This window comes from Megalobrama amblycephala, linkage group LG19, assembly GCF_018812025.1.
Source record: "Megalobrama amblycephala isolate DHTTF-2021 linkage group LG19, ASM1881202v1, whole genome shotgun sequence".
Classification (NCBI taxonomy): Eukaryota; Metazoa; Chordata; class Actinopteri; order Cypriniformes; family Xenocyprididae; genus Megalobrama; species Megalobrama amblycephala.
The window spans coordinates 21,910,305-21,926,410 of NC_063062.1; the positions used below are offsets into that span (position 1 = coordinate 21,910,305).

At 37.5% G+C, this 16,106-nt stretch overlaps 1 protein-coding gene across 1 annotated transcript in view; it reads left to right on the forward strand.

The window, feature by feature from the left end:
* Window positions 1-1,159: 1,159 nt before the first annotated feature.
* The window catches only part of LOC125253992 (voltage-dependent calcium channel subunit alpha-2/delta-1), a 149,185-nt gene continuing 134,238 nt past the window's right edge, over window positions 1,160-16,106 (forward strand). The window contains 3 exon segments of the mRNA XM_048168298.1: window positions 1,160-1,707; window positions 14,582-14,663; window positions 14,861-14,977. Coding sequence (XP_048024255.1) covers window positions 1,586-1,707; window positions 14,582-14,663; window positions 14,861-14,977 — 321 coding nt within the window. The 5' untranslated portion in view covers window positions 1,160-1,585.

Below are 16,106 nucleotides of genomic sequence, written 5' to 3' on the forward strand. Positions count from 1 at the left end.
GCGGAGAGCGCGGTTGCTAGGCAACGGGTGAAAGCCGAAATCCCTGGGTAACTCGCCGCTTACTGCCCCGACCTGCCTCCCATCCCTGCTCGCTCGCTTATTAACTTTATTGCAATGGGAAGAAAAATAAACAGTATATCATTTAAACGAGCATCATAGCTATATAACTTTGCTACGATTTATAGCATTGCCTTACGTTATAAAGAAGAAAAAGAAAAAAGGATACTGTGCATGCAAGCGTTCATGAATGAGATGCATCATTTAGTGATGCCCTGAATGAATAATGAACGGATGTATTTGAAAAACCATCTATGATGTGCTCTCACTTAGCCTAAATATTGATCAGTTGTGTATTTTACGTCAGATAGGCTAATTAGTTTAACTTTATGTAGTTTGGTGATGTTAGTGTACATGGAGATGTTGTTTTGTATAACATCATTATTTATATAATTATTTTTATAACAATAATAATAGGCTAATATGTGAAATGTACGGAGCCCCTAAAGGGACCTTTGCAAAAATAAAAAATATACAGACTTTCGCATGCTCACGCCATAAGTTTCTCGTACGCACGTGAAAGTCTGTATATTTTTTATTTTATTTTTGCAAAGGTCCCTTTAGGGGCTCCGTACATTTCACATATTAGCCTATTATTATTGTTATAAAAATAATTATATAAATAATTATGTGTATTTTACTAACAAGACGTATCAATGTATCGGCCTATTTATATAAATATAATATTTATAAATATAATAATTTAAAAAAAATAATAATTAAAAATATTATAATAAACGTTTGGCTAATCTAATAATAATCGAATTATCATCTTGTTATTAGTAATTGTAGTAGTATACAGACTTTATATAGGCTAATTTGAATTAAAATTAATATTTTATCTGGCTAATCAAAATGAATATTATATTTTTGCATGTAGATGACTTTATTTTGTTAATATAAAATGAATATAAGTATTTATATACGTTGCGTAAGTATAAGTATTATTTAAAATAACAATAAAAATAAAATATTTTTGAACAATTATTTTGTATTTTATGGAAACACATATTCACGTAAATCGAAATGCCAAATCCTTTGTGTTGGCTTTCAGGAGAGTATCTTGGCACTTTTGTGCGCATTCTTAATTGATTTCAGGAGGGTGTTACTTAGTATGTGTTGAGGAAGCATAAGAGGAGGAGGAGGAGGAGGAGGAGAGAGAGAGAGAGAGGGACTGGAGAGGGTTGCGTTGTATGAAGATCCGATGAAAGATAACAGGCTATTGCAATAAGAGGGCAAGAGAGAGGGGTGGGGGCAGAATGACGCTGATTCGGGGCTATTGATCTCTCCCTCCCCTCTATATGGGGTCAGTAGTTTGATCAGAGCGCGCGCAGGATCACACAGAAGAGCCACGCGCTTTTGCCATGTAACACGAAGCGGCGCGTATAGAGATATCCAACAGGACACTCATCACCAATCCGATCCTGTCTGTCTCTAACCTGATGACGGGAAATAATAAGATTATCCAGCAGGACAGGAGAGCGACACGTTATATCTCTGAAGAAAAGTAACTGGAGTGGATTGACAGATGATGGTGCGCTCGAGATCAACAGATCTGACCATGAATCCGTTCCGAATCTCCGTGATGATGATGTTCATCTTCGCATCTGTTCATATCTCGTGCCCATCGCAGTTCCCCAGTCCGCTCATGTAAGTACTTTGATTTTGTTGTCTGTGTAGAAGAGTGTCAGGGTTTCAACTGTTGATTAAAATGCATTTTTATTTCATTCAGGTCGTGCTGGATGCACAAGGCACAAACTATTTATTTACTTGTGTTTAACGCAGTTTAACTTGCCCCTATAGTGGTCAATAACATCCAAAGCGGAAACGTAAATTTAAACTTGTAGACAAATTGTGTTGGGTGTGATGTTAACAGGCAACGGTTGTTTAATAATAAAGCAGAGAAATTCGCAATCAATATTATGAATTATCCTGAATGATTAAGGGTGAGGAGTCAGGCATATTGCAGTTTCCCCATTATTGATTTGTTTAATGAAAAAAGCTTTCTTTCAAGGAATGGTTCGCTTGAAAATGACAATTCTGTCAGTATTCACTGACCATGTTGCTTCAAACCTGTATGACTTTATTCTGTGGGAAAAAAAAGAGAAAGAATTTGAATATTTTTCATACAAGGAGAGGTGATAAGCACAATTGTTAAGATACAAAAAGCACCATAAAATTGTTCCATATGGCGCACTGTAAAAAAAAAAAAAAAAAAAATTTCATGATTTATCACAACATTTTTTCTTTTGTCAAATCAACTTCTATAATTAATGTGGTTCGGATAGCATAATATTTTGAGTTTCTGTTGATTAAACCAATCACCTTCATTGTATAAACTCAAATATTCAATTTTAATGAACTCAAATTTTTAAGGCAAGTAACTTACTTTTTTTAAGTTAAACCAACAGTTCTTTTTTACAATGTGTGAGCTATAGTCTTCTGATTATGAGCTTCATCTTCAGTAAGCTTGAGAACAGCTGTGACCAAATCACTGAGTCATTGAGTTGAACTATGATTTGTTAAAGAATCAGTCCAATTTGTGAACTGGTTCAACTTATTGAAAAGAACTGGCTCAAAAGAACGATTCGTTCATTGTTCCTGTGATCTGTCCGCAAACCTCTTTCGAATATCAGCGGATGACAAATTGTCTGTTAATCTCACAAAGCTATTTTGTTTTGTGTTTATGTGTTTCACTTAGATTGTACTGGCACTGATCTTAAAGGTTAGAAGATAGATTAAAGGTTTCCATTTCACTTCCACCTTATGTAATCTTGATTTAAGGTTTTTCACTTTACAAATATCATTCAGTCCTTGATATTTAAGTTAAAATAGGGTCATACCTTATTTTACCTTTCTAAAGATATCCAGATTGTTTGCCTCAATGTTACTTGAACAAAAGTTCAGTATTGTGTGTGTTAATGTACAGTATTTTATAACATATTCAACAGAAGTGCAATGCGACCATGTATTGCAAACAAATTATTGTGTTCGTGAGGGACAGATGTGACCTGACAGATGGTTGAGCATTTTTTAGTTTTTGAGTTGGCAAGTCTTGTGTTAACCTATTTAAATTAGTCTGTATAAAAGACATGTTATATCTTATGGGAGAAATAACTTTTATCTGTTGTGGATGATTCTGAATTTGTACAGAAAAATATCAGTGTGGATATAGATCTCTGCACACCTGTTTTTGTATGTTCAGGATAGATGCATCTGAGATGTATGAGAGAACTTCTTCTTAAAAAGTGACAGTTTCACCAGGTGGTTGTGACAGAAGGACAAGAGAATAGGCTGTTTTTGTCTCTGTTACTGGCTTAACATGCCACATTTTTTACATGCTTTTAGAAATCCATAAACTGTCATTTCTGAATGCAATAAAAGACAGAATTAGTGTATTTTTACATTGTGACTGTGGTCTCACATTGTGTTTTATTGCATGGTGTAAAGAGCGTTAATGCAATGCATTAAGATACCCATTTACAAAGATTATGTAGCTGGACCTTTTGATTTGACCACCTGTTTCTTCTGCTGAACATGTATTCAGTAAAAAGAAATCTCTTGGGTGGCCTGAACTAATGTAGATTGATACAAATGGCCGTAAAAAAAACAGGGCACAATTGTTCTGCATAACAAGAGTTTTTCTTAAACAGGCTTTTCCGGTAGATTTCTGAGAATTTACGTCAATAATGCCTAATGCCTTGCTTTAAAATAATGGGAAAACTGTGCCTTTGTCATTTTCAATTACTGATTTTTTTCATTGAAAAGGTTACAGCAGCATATTATAGAGTGAATTAAAAGTTTTAACAACTTAAAGTATTAGTTCACTTTAAAATGAAAATCACCCCAAGCTTTAATCACCCTCAAGCCATCCTAAGTGTATATGACTTTCTTCTTTCTGAAGAACACAATCGGAGTTGTATTAATAAATATCCCGATGCATCCAAGCTTTATAATGGCAGTGAATGGGACCAATGAATATAAAGGTCAAGAAAGTGCATCCATCCATTATAAACGTACTCCACACGGCTCCGGGGGGTTAATAAAGGCCTTCTGAAGTAAAGCGATGTGTTTGTGTAAGAAAAATATCCATGTTTAAAAAAGTTACGAAGTACAATATCTAGCTTCCACCAGACCGCCTTTTTGAATTCGGAAGGCGTAGGACGTAGCATAAGCGTTTTGAACAGCGAGAGTTTTACATTTTCTTCGTAAATTGAATACGGAAGGTGAAAGATAGATATTTTACTTTATAACTTGTTAAATATGGTTATTTTTTCTTACACAAATGCATCGCTTCGCTTCAGAAGGCCTTTATTAACCCCCGGAGCCGTGTGGAGTACATTTATGATGGATGGATGCACTTTCTTGAGCTTCATACTCATTGGTTTCATCAGACAAAAAAAGTCATATACACATAGGATGGCTTGAGGGTGAGTAAAGACTTATTTATGAAACTATTCCAAACTTTTGCCCACCAGTGCATAAATCAGGTTTTTTAATCAATTGTGCAATGAAAAAATGCATTGAGCTATTCTAGAATGTACAATGGTTGTTGAGACCATCACTGTTGGAGAGAGAGAAACAATGCATCAAGACAAAAACATGAAAAAATTAATAAAACACTTTTGGATTTCCCTCCCATCTGTGCCTCTGATACATTTATAAAGGAAGTGAGAATACTCAATAACTAATCCACTCAATTTGGAGTGACATAAGCCACACTGCTCTTCTGGTTTCTTTCAATTGCTAGTATTAATGCAGAAACAGGCTCTTTTAAGAGGGAACTGAGGGAGGATTCCCACAGAGAGATGACGCAGGTGATCACTGTGACTGTGTCCTCCTGACAGCCAGAGACACCTGTCCCTCAGTCCCACACTGGTCCACTTAAGGACACAGAGACACCACTCAACTGTGGAGGGAACAAGAGACAGGTTATGCTATAAGAGACAGTGTGTTTGAGAGCACACAATTGCAGGTTGCAAAAGACAAAGTTTTTATTTTTAAATAATAGCATTTATAATAGAAGCTTAGCAGACAAGTAGGCCAGATGGTTAAAACCACGAAAATAATTACCTATTCTTAATTAAAATTAGCTGTGCAGGTTGTCTAAATCATCCGTTTAATTATTAATTTTAATAATACCATTCAGAAGTTTGGGGTATGTTTTTTTTTTTTTTTTAAAGAAATACATTCATACTTTTATTCAGCAAAAAGGCAAAAGTGACAAACTTTTACATTGTTACAAAACATTTCTATTTCAAATACATGCTGTTCTTTTGATCATTCTATTCATCAAAGAATTCCCAAAAAAGTGTCAAGTTTCAACAAAAATATTAAGCAGCACAACTGTTTTCAACACTGAAAATAATAAAGAAATGTTTCTTGAGTTGCAAATCAGCATATTAGGATTTCAGAATGATCCCAGGAATAAATTAAATTTTAAAAGAGGTTATTTTAAATTGTAATAATATTTCACAATATTACTGTTTTTCCTGTAGTTTTGTATTTGGCTTGGTGAACATTCTTCACAAAACATCTTACTGACACCAAACTTTTGAACGGTAGTGTAAGTTTGACAGACTTGAATTGCATTCAAGGTATACGGTTTATTAATTCATGTATTTTTTGAGAACCAAACACTGACTTTGGTGTTTTTAGTGCCTTGCTCTACAGTTTAAGCCACGGGAATGTTCAATCTTTCCTCCTTTTTTATGAATAATGTAACATTTTTAAGGAAGAAATAATGACAGGATTTGTCAAAGCATGCAAATTTAGTGCCATTAGAGACAAGTCTGACATCTACTGGTGCCCTCTTCAAAATAGGTGTTTGGTGCCCTGGCCTAGACTCTTACATTGTTCCTAGCAGCAACTGTATAGTGTTATGGAGCTTAGACATAAGTTCTTTTAAGAAAAAAGCTTAGAGTCACAGTTCTGTTCCCCTGTCAGATGAGCGCTAATCCTCAGCCTGTAAAGGGATTAAATAGCTTATTATAGAGGAGCGCAGGGAAATCTCTGAATGGACCTTGGAAATGGAAGTGAATGAAAGCACACGTTCGCTGGAATAAACTCATTATGATCGCTGACAAATTACCTTTTTTGCAGAATCCATCTAAAGAACTGTGGCCATTTCCTTTGACTAGACATTTTTATCTTACCTACTGTACTAGATAGATCTTTTAATTTAGGATAATGCTGTGTGGAAGTACCATTAAAAGATACATGAACAGTTAGGTAACACTTTACTTGTGGTCTGTATATGTATACTACATTATAAAAGTATACTTATTGCATTAATTATGCCTCATAATAGACCTGTAATGCTGGGTGGCTGAGTGCTAACAAAATTATTCTTTATTATAATCCACACAGAAATCTATGGAGACCGTAGGAGATATAAACAACCATATAACATTGACACGCAAACAATATTGTACCAAGGAACTAAACAGAACAAGGGGTTAGGCTTAACAGAAGGCTTAACAAGGGCACAGGTGAAAGTAATCCATAATCAAAAGACAAACAGAACACGTACATGGAATCAGGAACTATGGAAACTAATCACCAAACAGGGAAACTAACTAGGAACTAAGGAGAACGGGAACAGAGTGAACAGAGTGAAAATTAAACTAAAACATAACATACACCCCCCCCGGGAAAAGGGCGTGTTAGCGGAATAACAGTCCAACTGAGGAGGGAGGGTGGAGGCTCTAGATGAGGATGTGGAGCAGACTAAAGGTGGAAACAGAGAGGCACTGGTGGTGGGAGAGACCTGGGTGGCGATGATGGTGGGAGAAGCTAGAGTGCATCCATCTATCCATCCTTCATGGTCAGACGAGCATCCAAGGTGGAGCTAGGGTTCCTGAGGACTGAGGCGGAGCCAGTGGGACCAAGGACCAAGGCGGAGCCTGAGGGAAGGCGAAGACAGATGGAGCTGAAGGGGTGGAGAGATGGAACGCAGTGGATGGCTCGTACTGTAAGTACATGGCGCAGGCAGGGTGACGTCTGACCAAGGCTGAGCCGGAGGGACGAGGGAGCCTGGTGAAGCCGCAAGGACGATGGTATCTGGTGGAGATGAGGCAAAGCGGCACAGACAGGTCGATGGACCAGGATGGAGTAATGGGATCAGCATCTGGAGGCGGAGCCTCGACTTTCCTGGACAACGCTGGCGAACTGAACTGAACTCGAGGTGAATCCACACAATGGACTTGTGTAAGAGGAGGAGCCGAGGGGCTGAAAGGAAACCAGTGGAAGTGGGGGCTGAAGGACTGGAGACTTTGAGCTGGGCTGAACCAGTGTGGACACAGGAGACTTTGAGCTGGGCAGGACTAGCGGGAATGGGATAATCAGGAAAACTTGGTCTTTCATTTCAAAATAATTCCCAGAGGCCAGTCACAACACCTCCACAGCGGTGGGGGTGTGGGCAGGACATCCCTCCATGCCCTTGAACTCCACAAGCAACCTCACAGGGACAGACAATGTAGCTAGCTCACGCACCTTGTCAGATGTTTTGCGAGGCTCGAGCTCCAGGGCTATGGTCGACTCGGTCCTCCTTTCAGGCTCTGGCTCGTGCATTGCGCAGGCTCAAGCCCTCTGTCTGGGGTGGGCTCTGGCATTCGTGCCGTGCAGTGGGGTGATGGTCGGCTGGGCTCTGGTTCTGGAGCGAGGATGGTGATGGCCTCTTCAGCAGGGCAGCGTCAACTTGAATACGGAAAGCTGTTTAGTGAAAGCTAGTTATTTTACTTTATAATGTGCTAAATATGGATATTTTTCTTACACAAACGCATCACTTTGCTTCAGAAGGCCTTCTGTTAAAACCCCGGAGCCATGTGGAGTACATTTATGATGGATGGATGCACTTTTTTGAGCTTCAGACAGGTGGTTTCCTTGCACTGACATTATAAAGCTTGGGAGCATCAGGGTGATTATTATATAACTCAGATTGTATTCGTCTGAAAGAAGAAAGTCATATACACCTAGGATGGCTTGAGGGGGAGTAAATCATGGGATAATTTTCATTTTAAAGTGAACTAATCCCATCAAAAGGCTGGGAGTAAAGAATATAATATATAAATTAATATAATATAAAATATACAATATAAAAACACTGTTACTGTATATAAAGGTTGAAAAATATTATATTATAAATTATATAAATATTATTAATTTTCACAGCAATAAAGTAAATCATATGGGCCTATTTTATTTTTCTAATTATATTAATCTTTAATTTTTAATATTATTTATTATTATATTCAATTACAAGTAAAAAACATATTAGGCTAACACTGTTAGTGATATGAACAAAACAATATTTAGTAGCACAAAATTCATGATCGTGACAGACCTAACTGTGATTTCAATTAATTATTAAAATATCTAATGCATTACAGTATACATTATTAATACTTTTATAATGTATTATACTGTACATCAAGCTTCAAGTTAAGTGTTACTAAAATCTGCAGACATTTAGACTCGGGTGTATTAGTGCCTGAAAGGGTTGTGAGGTTGTGAGAATATTTGCTTCTCTTGCACCATAAAACCTGGCAACATGTGTGACTGAAAGTTTACTAGGTAGTGTGCAACATCTGTAAGTAAGCCAAAGTCCTGTGATTGAAGGAGACCTGGCTAGTAATGGCTTATTTACAGTGTTTTAAAGAGTGTGTGGTATTTTACATCGCTGGAGGCATCTACTTGCAAGCAGGATATTGTGACTTAAGATACTTAGTGGTTTAACCATATCTGTCCACCTCTGCTTGTTAGACAGCACCTCAGCCAACAGATTGTCTCATTGCAACCTACATCTGTGCTTCTGTGTTTCCAGCCCCTGAGGGAAAAGGCTATGACAGAAGAATAGAATGAGAACTAGAGGAGAAGAATGGAGGAGCCTATATTAAATTCAGAATTGTTTGCAGCCCATATATCTTTTTTCACTTTCCTTTTCAAATTCAGTTCTGACCCCAATATAGAGAGCACCAGAGGGTTCTATTATACTAGTATTGACGGTTTGGGTTCAGGACCTAAACTTGGACGGCTGCTGTGGATATGTGTGTTTCTGTTCTTCTGGGAAAGAGAGTAAGACCCTGTCCTCCTGTGGAACACAAAGCCAATCTGAAGGTCCTGAATGCAGCCACTGAACATTTGCTACTCAGCTTCTTTGATGTAGACGGCAGTCATTTGGTCCCTCACAGGGCAGAATGAGGGCAGAATGCTTTACTGAATATTTCTGTGCAGTGTCACGTAAGTGGGCGAGCGACTCAGTCACTGTTTAATAATCAAAGATAAAAAATAACTTAAAGGTGCCGTAGAACGTCTTTTGTAATATACGTCTAAGGTGTCCCCTGAATGTGTCTGTGAAGTTTCAGCTCAAAATACCCCATAGATTTTTTTTAAATTAGTTTTTTTAACTGCCTATTCATTCATCATTAAATATGAGCCGATTTAGGCTGCAGCCCCTTTAAATGCTCACGCTCCCCGCCCACGGAGCTCGCACTTGCCTTAAACAGCATAAACAAAGTTCACACAGCTAATATAACCCTCAAAATGGATCTTTACAAAGTGTTCGTCATGCAACATGTCTAACTGCGTAAGTATGGTATATATTTGGATGTTTACATTTGATTCTGAATGAGTTTGATGGTGCTCCGTGGCTAAAGCTAACATTACACACTGTTGGAGAGATTTATAAAGAATGAAGTTGTGTTTATGAATTATACAGACTGCAAGTGTTTAAAAAATGAAAATAACGACGGCTCTTGTCTCCGTGAATACAGTACGAAACGATGGTAACTTTAACCACATTTAACAGTAACAACATGCTAACGAAACCTTTATAAAGACAATTTACAAATATCACTAAAAATATCATGATATCGTGGATCATGTCAGTTATCAGCTTGCTTACCTAGTCTGATGATTCAGCTGTGCACATCCAGACGTCCTGCCCTTGTCTAATGCTTGAACATGAGCTGGCATATGCAAATATTGGGGGCGTACATATTAATGATCCCGACTGTTACGTAACAGTCGGTGTTATGTTGAGATTCGCCTGTTCTTCGGAGGTCTTTTAAACAAATGAGATTTATATAAGAAGGAGGAAACAATGGAGTTTGAGACTCACTGTATGTCATTTCCATGTACTAAACTCTTTTTATTTAACTATGCCAAGATAAATTCAATTTTTAATTCTAGGGCACCTTTAATATATACTACCGTAAAAGGTTTGTGGTCAGTAAAATTTTTTCAATTCTTAATTAAGAGTTTCTTATGCTCACCAAGGCTGCATTTTTTTGGTCAAAAATACAGTAAAACAGTAATATTGTGAAATATTATTACAATTTAGAATAAGCCCTTTCTATTCTATTTTTTTTCACCCCGAGATTGCAAAGAATCCAGTCTTTAGTGTCAAATAGGCTAATTCTTCAGAAATCATTCTAATATGCCGATTTGTTGCTCAAGAAATATTTCTTATTAGGGTATGTTTACATGACAACGAAGAATAAAACTAGATTTAAAATCAAAGAGACAGCATATTCTATGCATGACCTGACGTTTTAATCTTAAATGAGGTGATGTAAGCATTATGGAGCGCTAACACTCTCATATAATGTAAGTTTCATTCATACTCGAAGCCAGAGGGCGCTCTCTCGCAGAAAGTCCAAAACGTACTCATAGAATTGATAACTTATGAGTGTCCAAGAAATCCCTTATATGGACAAAAGCAGCCAGCAACTATCGCTGTAACAGAATAAAAAGCAGAAACATTTTTACTGATGAAACGTGAAGACAATAAACAACATGTTACCCCTTTTCCACCAAGGCAGTTTGAGTGCTGGTTCAGAGCCAGAGCCTAGTTTCAAATCAGTTCTTTGTCTTTCGACACACAAAGCACCAGCTCCGAACCAGGAAAAGTGGTTCGTAAGTAGCATCAAAACATTGCTGGGCTAGAAGTAAGAACCGCTTGCGTCAGGGGCTGGGGGCGGGGTTACCGTGACCAACAAAAAACTTGAGACCGCCATTTTTGAAATAGCAGCTAATCGAGCTAATAGCAGCTCGATTGTAATCTCCGTCTATATATAAATGGATACAGGTTCGCAAAGCCATGAGCATCAACAGTAGTGAAACATTCGCGATTGTTAGTGGAAGGCTTGTTCGAGGTGCATCGGAGCAGCACGGACCGATTCGGCGGGTGACATCGGAGTGCTGCAGGTCCACGGGTGTGTTTGTAAAGCATATGACTCCTTGTGCTTTTGGATCGTTCGCGCGGTGCTTTAATTTCATGCGCCGATCGCTCTGGGGGAAGCCGATGCATCTCGAACAAGCCTGGTGTGTTTGTGTTTGGCGCTGCAGCGCTAGCTTTGCTGTGAAATATGAGACGTAGTTGTGACGTAAATCCTGGCTCTGTGCTGGCTCTCTAGCCTCTGGAAAGGCAAACCAGTTCTTAGAAGGCTCGTCAGTTGAACCAACTCCGAACTGGCACTAGCACTAGCTCTGAACTAGCACCCGGTTCGTGCTGGTGGAAAGGGGGTATATGTGACCTGTGCTGGCAAAAGGAGTAGGAATGCGCACAGGCTAATTTCGAGCAACAAATAGTAATTAAACATCCAAAAGTATCTTTATTTGTACATTTTCTGAGAGGGTTACCTTTCCTTTGACCATGAAAAATGCTGTTTTTCTCTGCTCGCTTCTTGATGACTCATGCTTCCTCTCAGCACAAGTTTGGTATCATTTTAAAGCACAGCATTCCAACTTTGTGAATATTCATTGCGAATTCTTGATGGCATGAGTCTGAGCCAATGATTTTCAAACTCATGATGATGTAAACAAATGATCTTACTCTTGCTGACTGACAGATCCGAAAATGCCTCAAAGACAAAGACGCCTCAGACTGCGCACGATCATGAAATACACATATAGGCTACACAAAATTACAGTATTTCTAAATATCTGTCTTAGCGAGTATTCACACAAACATTATCTGTTATATCTTAAGTGAATGTTTGGTTAACTGTTGTATAATGCGGCGCTAACTGACATAGCCTTTATTACAGTATAAAAAACCTTGTATTACTTTTGACATTTCTGTCCCCCTCACTTCTGAAATGATGGCTACACCCTTGACCACAACACTGCACATTTTTGATGTTTCTCTCTCTCTTATCTGACACACCCGTCTGAGGTCTTGGGAGTTGTGTTTGACTGCGCAGACCAAAGTCCCTTGGCACAGACCGATCGGTGTACGACATCAAAGTACCACAAGAGCGATTAGAGTGCTGACGGCTCAGTATGCTCTCACGGTACTGTGATGTCATACATCGATCGCTCTATGCGGCGCCGCTTCAAGTCAAACACACGTGTCTAAGGTGATGAGTTGTGTTTGATTAGGGAGACATCTGTGCAGTACTGGGGGTTGGGAACCAATGGTCTAATGAACATTGTCAATGCATCAGAAATACACAGTTCTTCAAGAGATACCTCCAGTTCACTGACTTCACACTTCACACACACCTCCTGAATTTCTCATCATGGTCTGGATAATTTTAGATCTGTGATCGCAGAGGCCACGAAAGACATGTGACTTCATCTTGATGTCCATGAATTCACTCTCTTTTTCATCCTGCAGTGACATCAAGGAATATCATGAAGAAAGAGAGTGTGGTTGTACAGTAGCATTAATTATTAATATTAATTGGATGTTATATAACCATGGAGAACATTCATTGGAACCAGTGACTTCTCAGAATTTTGTCTTATGTAGAGCATAACTTTAACAGTTCTTTTTCATTTTCTCAAAAATAATATTTTGCAAAAAGTAAGGCTTTTGCAGGTTGCAGGCTTTGATTTATTTTGCAGTTGTCTTCCATTTTGTACACATTGTGCTTTTATTTTGAAGTCCTTGCAACATGTTCTTATTTTGTTTTTGTTCACTATTTTTTTCCAGGTAAGTGCCATTGAAAGTCGCAACTTATTTGTGTTTGTATAACCATCTTGTTTTTCCTGTCCTTTGTTTGTCCAAACAAGTTGGTTGAGAAGTCATTTGCCTTGTCTTGCTTAAAGGTGCCCTCGAATGAAAAATTGAATTTATCTTGACATAGTTAAATAACAAGAGTTCAGTACATGGAAATGACATACAGTGAGTCTCAAACTCCATTGTTTCCTCCTTTTTATATAAATCTCATTTGTTTAAAAGACCTCCGAAGAACAGGCGAATCTCAACATAACACAGACTGTTACGTAACAGTCGGGGTGTACGCCCCCAATATTTGCATATGCCAGCCCACGTTTCCAACATTATAAAAGGCATTAAATAAGGGCAGCCAGTATTAACGTCTGGTTGTGCACAACCAAATCATCAGACTAGGTAAGCAAGCAAGAACAATAGCAAAAAATGGCAGATGGAGCAATAATAACTGACATGATCCATGATAACATGATATTTTTAGTGATATTTGTAAACTGTTTTTCTAAATGTTTTGTTAGCATGTTGCTAATGTACTGTTAAATGTGGTTAAAGTTACCATCGGTTATTACTGTATTCACGGAGACAAGAGAGCCGTCGCTATTTTCATTTTTAAACACTTGCAGTCTGTATAATGCATAAACACAACTTCATTCTTTATAAATCTCTCCAACAGAGTAGCATTAGCTGTTAGCCACGGAGCACTATCAAACTCATTCAAAATCAGAAGTAAATAATATAACAGTATACAATACTCACATAATCCGACACATGCATGCCGCATGCATGACGAACACTTTGTAAAGATCCATTTTGAGGGTTATATTAGCTGTGTAAACTTTGTTAAGGCACTGTTCAAGGCAAGCGCAAGCTCTGTGGGCGTGGACCACGGGATTTAAAGGGGCCGCAGCATAAAATCGGCGCGTTTATAATGATGCCCCAAAATAGGCAGTTAAAAAAATTTATTAAAAAAAAATCTATGGGGTATTTTGATCTGAAACTTCACAGACACATTCAGGGGACACCTTAGACTTATATTACATCTTTTTAAAAACATAATCTAGGGCACCTTTAATAGATTTTCAAGTCTTGAGCAATGAAATTAGCAATCTATTCGGTTTAAAAAAATCAGGGAGGGCCACATAAACTTCAAAATAAAAGCACAATATTTACAAAACCACTTCAAAACCCATTTCTGAGGTAAACTCCGTACACCTGCTTATGCTCTAAGCGTCACGTGTTTGTTCCGAAGGACAGTGTTTTTTGTGCTTTTACAAGGTTATTCATCTTGAGTACTTGCTTGCAATTTGCTAACTGACTATTTAGTCGTTTGTAACTGCCTTATGCTATTTTTAAAACATGCATATTAAAAGAACCTGTTATGAGATCACATTCACTGTAGCTGTTCCATACTGCAAATTGCTTTCAATTTAATATGACTCACACATGTAGCTGCCTACGTGATTTAGTTACTTCATAAAGTCTTTCCTATCACATTTTCTGACCCCTCTAGGTATGTATATAGATTGCAGTTGAAATATTTAATTTGAGTGTTTGTGTTCGCAGGATAAAAGAATGGGTAGATCAACTGCAGCAGGAGCTGGTTTCTTTAGCAGACACAGCCAGCGCTGGGAATGATCTAAAACAGGTCAGAGGTCCAGTGGCCTTCATGCACACACCCCTGTACATATTGATGTATGTGTATTTAAACAAACAAATTATGAGTAAGAGTTAAGCCTCAATAAAAGCCTGCTTAATTATCAAAACAATCATTACCGGTAAACCTTCATCTTGTTACTTCATTATGAGTCCCTAATGAGTGTCTTTTTCTTTCTGTTACGACAGATCTTTATGGATAATCAGAATTATTTCACTGTGGAAACAAATAATGCGGCACAGCTTGTGGAAACAGCGGCACGAAATATAGAAAATTTTTTGAAGAAGCGAGCCACAGCTCTACAGGTAAGACAATTCTGTTTTAAAATCGGTATGAAACAGAAGTTGTGATAGTCTTTTCTTCCTTATTGTGCCGTATATCAGAGTGGGGTCTTAATGTTGTCCTTCTGGAATTGATTGGATCGTTCTGATTTGCTATTGCTGTGATCTCATATGAGTGACAGGTTGTGCAGCCAGTAAACACGTCATCAGAGAAGAGAAGAGATGTCACTGCAAAATGGAGGGGAAATTATTTTGATCAAATATTATTAACATAAATTAAAAAAAAAATATGTACATGGATACATCATTTATAATAAATGCTGCAATATTCCATAAAATATTCCACAAATAAATGTCAATTTCGATTTTATAGTAAATTTAATTAATTATATTTTTTTCATTTAAATACATATTTACGTAGTATAAGTATTAAATACTAGTTTAATATAGTATCTCTCTCTGTCTCTCTCTCTCTCTCCACACACACACACATATATATATATATATATATATTTAAAAAAAAAATAATATATATATATATATGTAAATGGTAATACAGGATCTCAGGGTCTCTCTTAAACTGTGTCAGAAAGAATTAATCTTAATTATGTCAGATAGTACTTAAGCAAAACATATATATATATATAACAGCGTGCTGATATACAGCCATATCGTATGGCTATATGTGTGATATTGCATTTATACAACACTTCGACGACACGAGTGTGCAAATAAATAAGAAATAACAATGGAGTGTCTTTAAAACCCTCTTTTGTGCAGAACTTCCTTCTGCCATGGATTCAAATCTCAAGTTGACCAAGGCTCCGTTACTAATTCAAAAAGTCATTTTAGATCTAGTAACGAAGGAATGTTGAGTCCCTCCATTGAAACTCATTGTATTTTGTACAGTATTATTGAGAGAGAGAGAGAGAGAGAGAGAGAGAGAGATCACCTGAGCGAGCATTACCTGTGTCCGATATAACATTCTTTCTTCAGGTCGATGTCCATAATATTATATCCATTATAAAAATCCGTTTGAATGTCCACTGAGGAAAGCGATCTTTGTATTTGTCCTTTTTACAGCTAAGGGTATTTTCTATAACAGTGCTAAAACAATGCCCTTTGTTTACAATTGTCCCTTTTTAATTTAAAA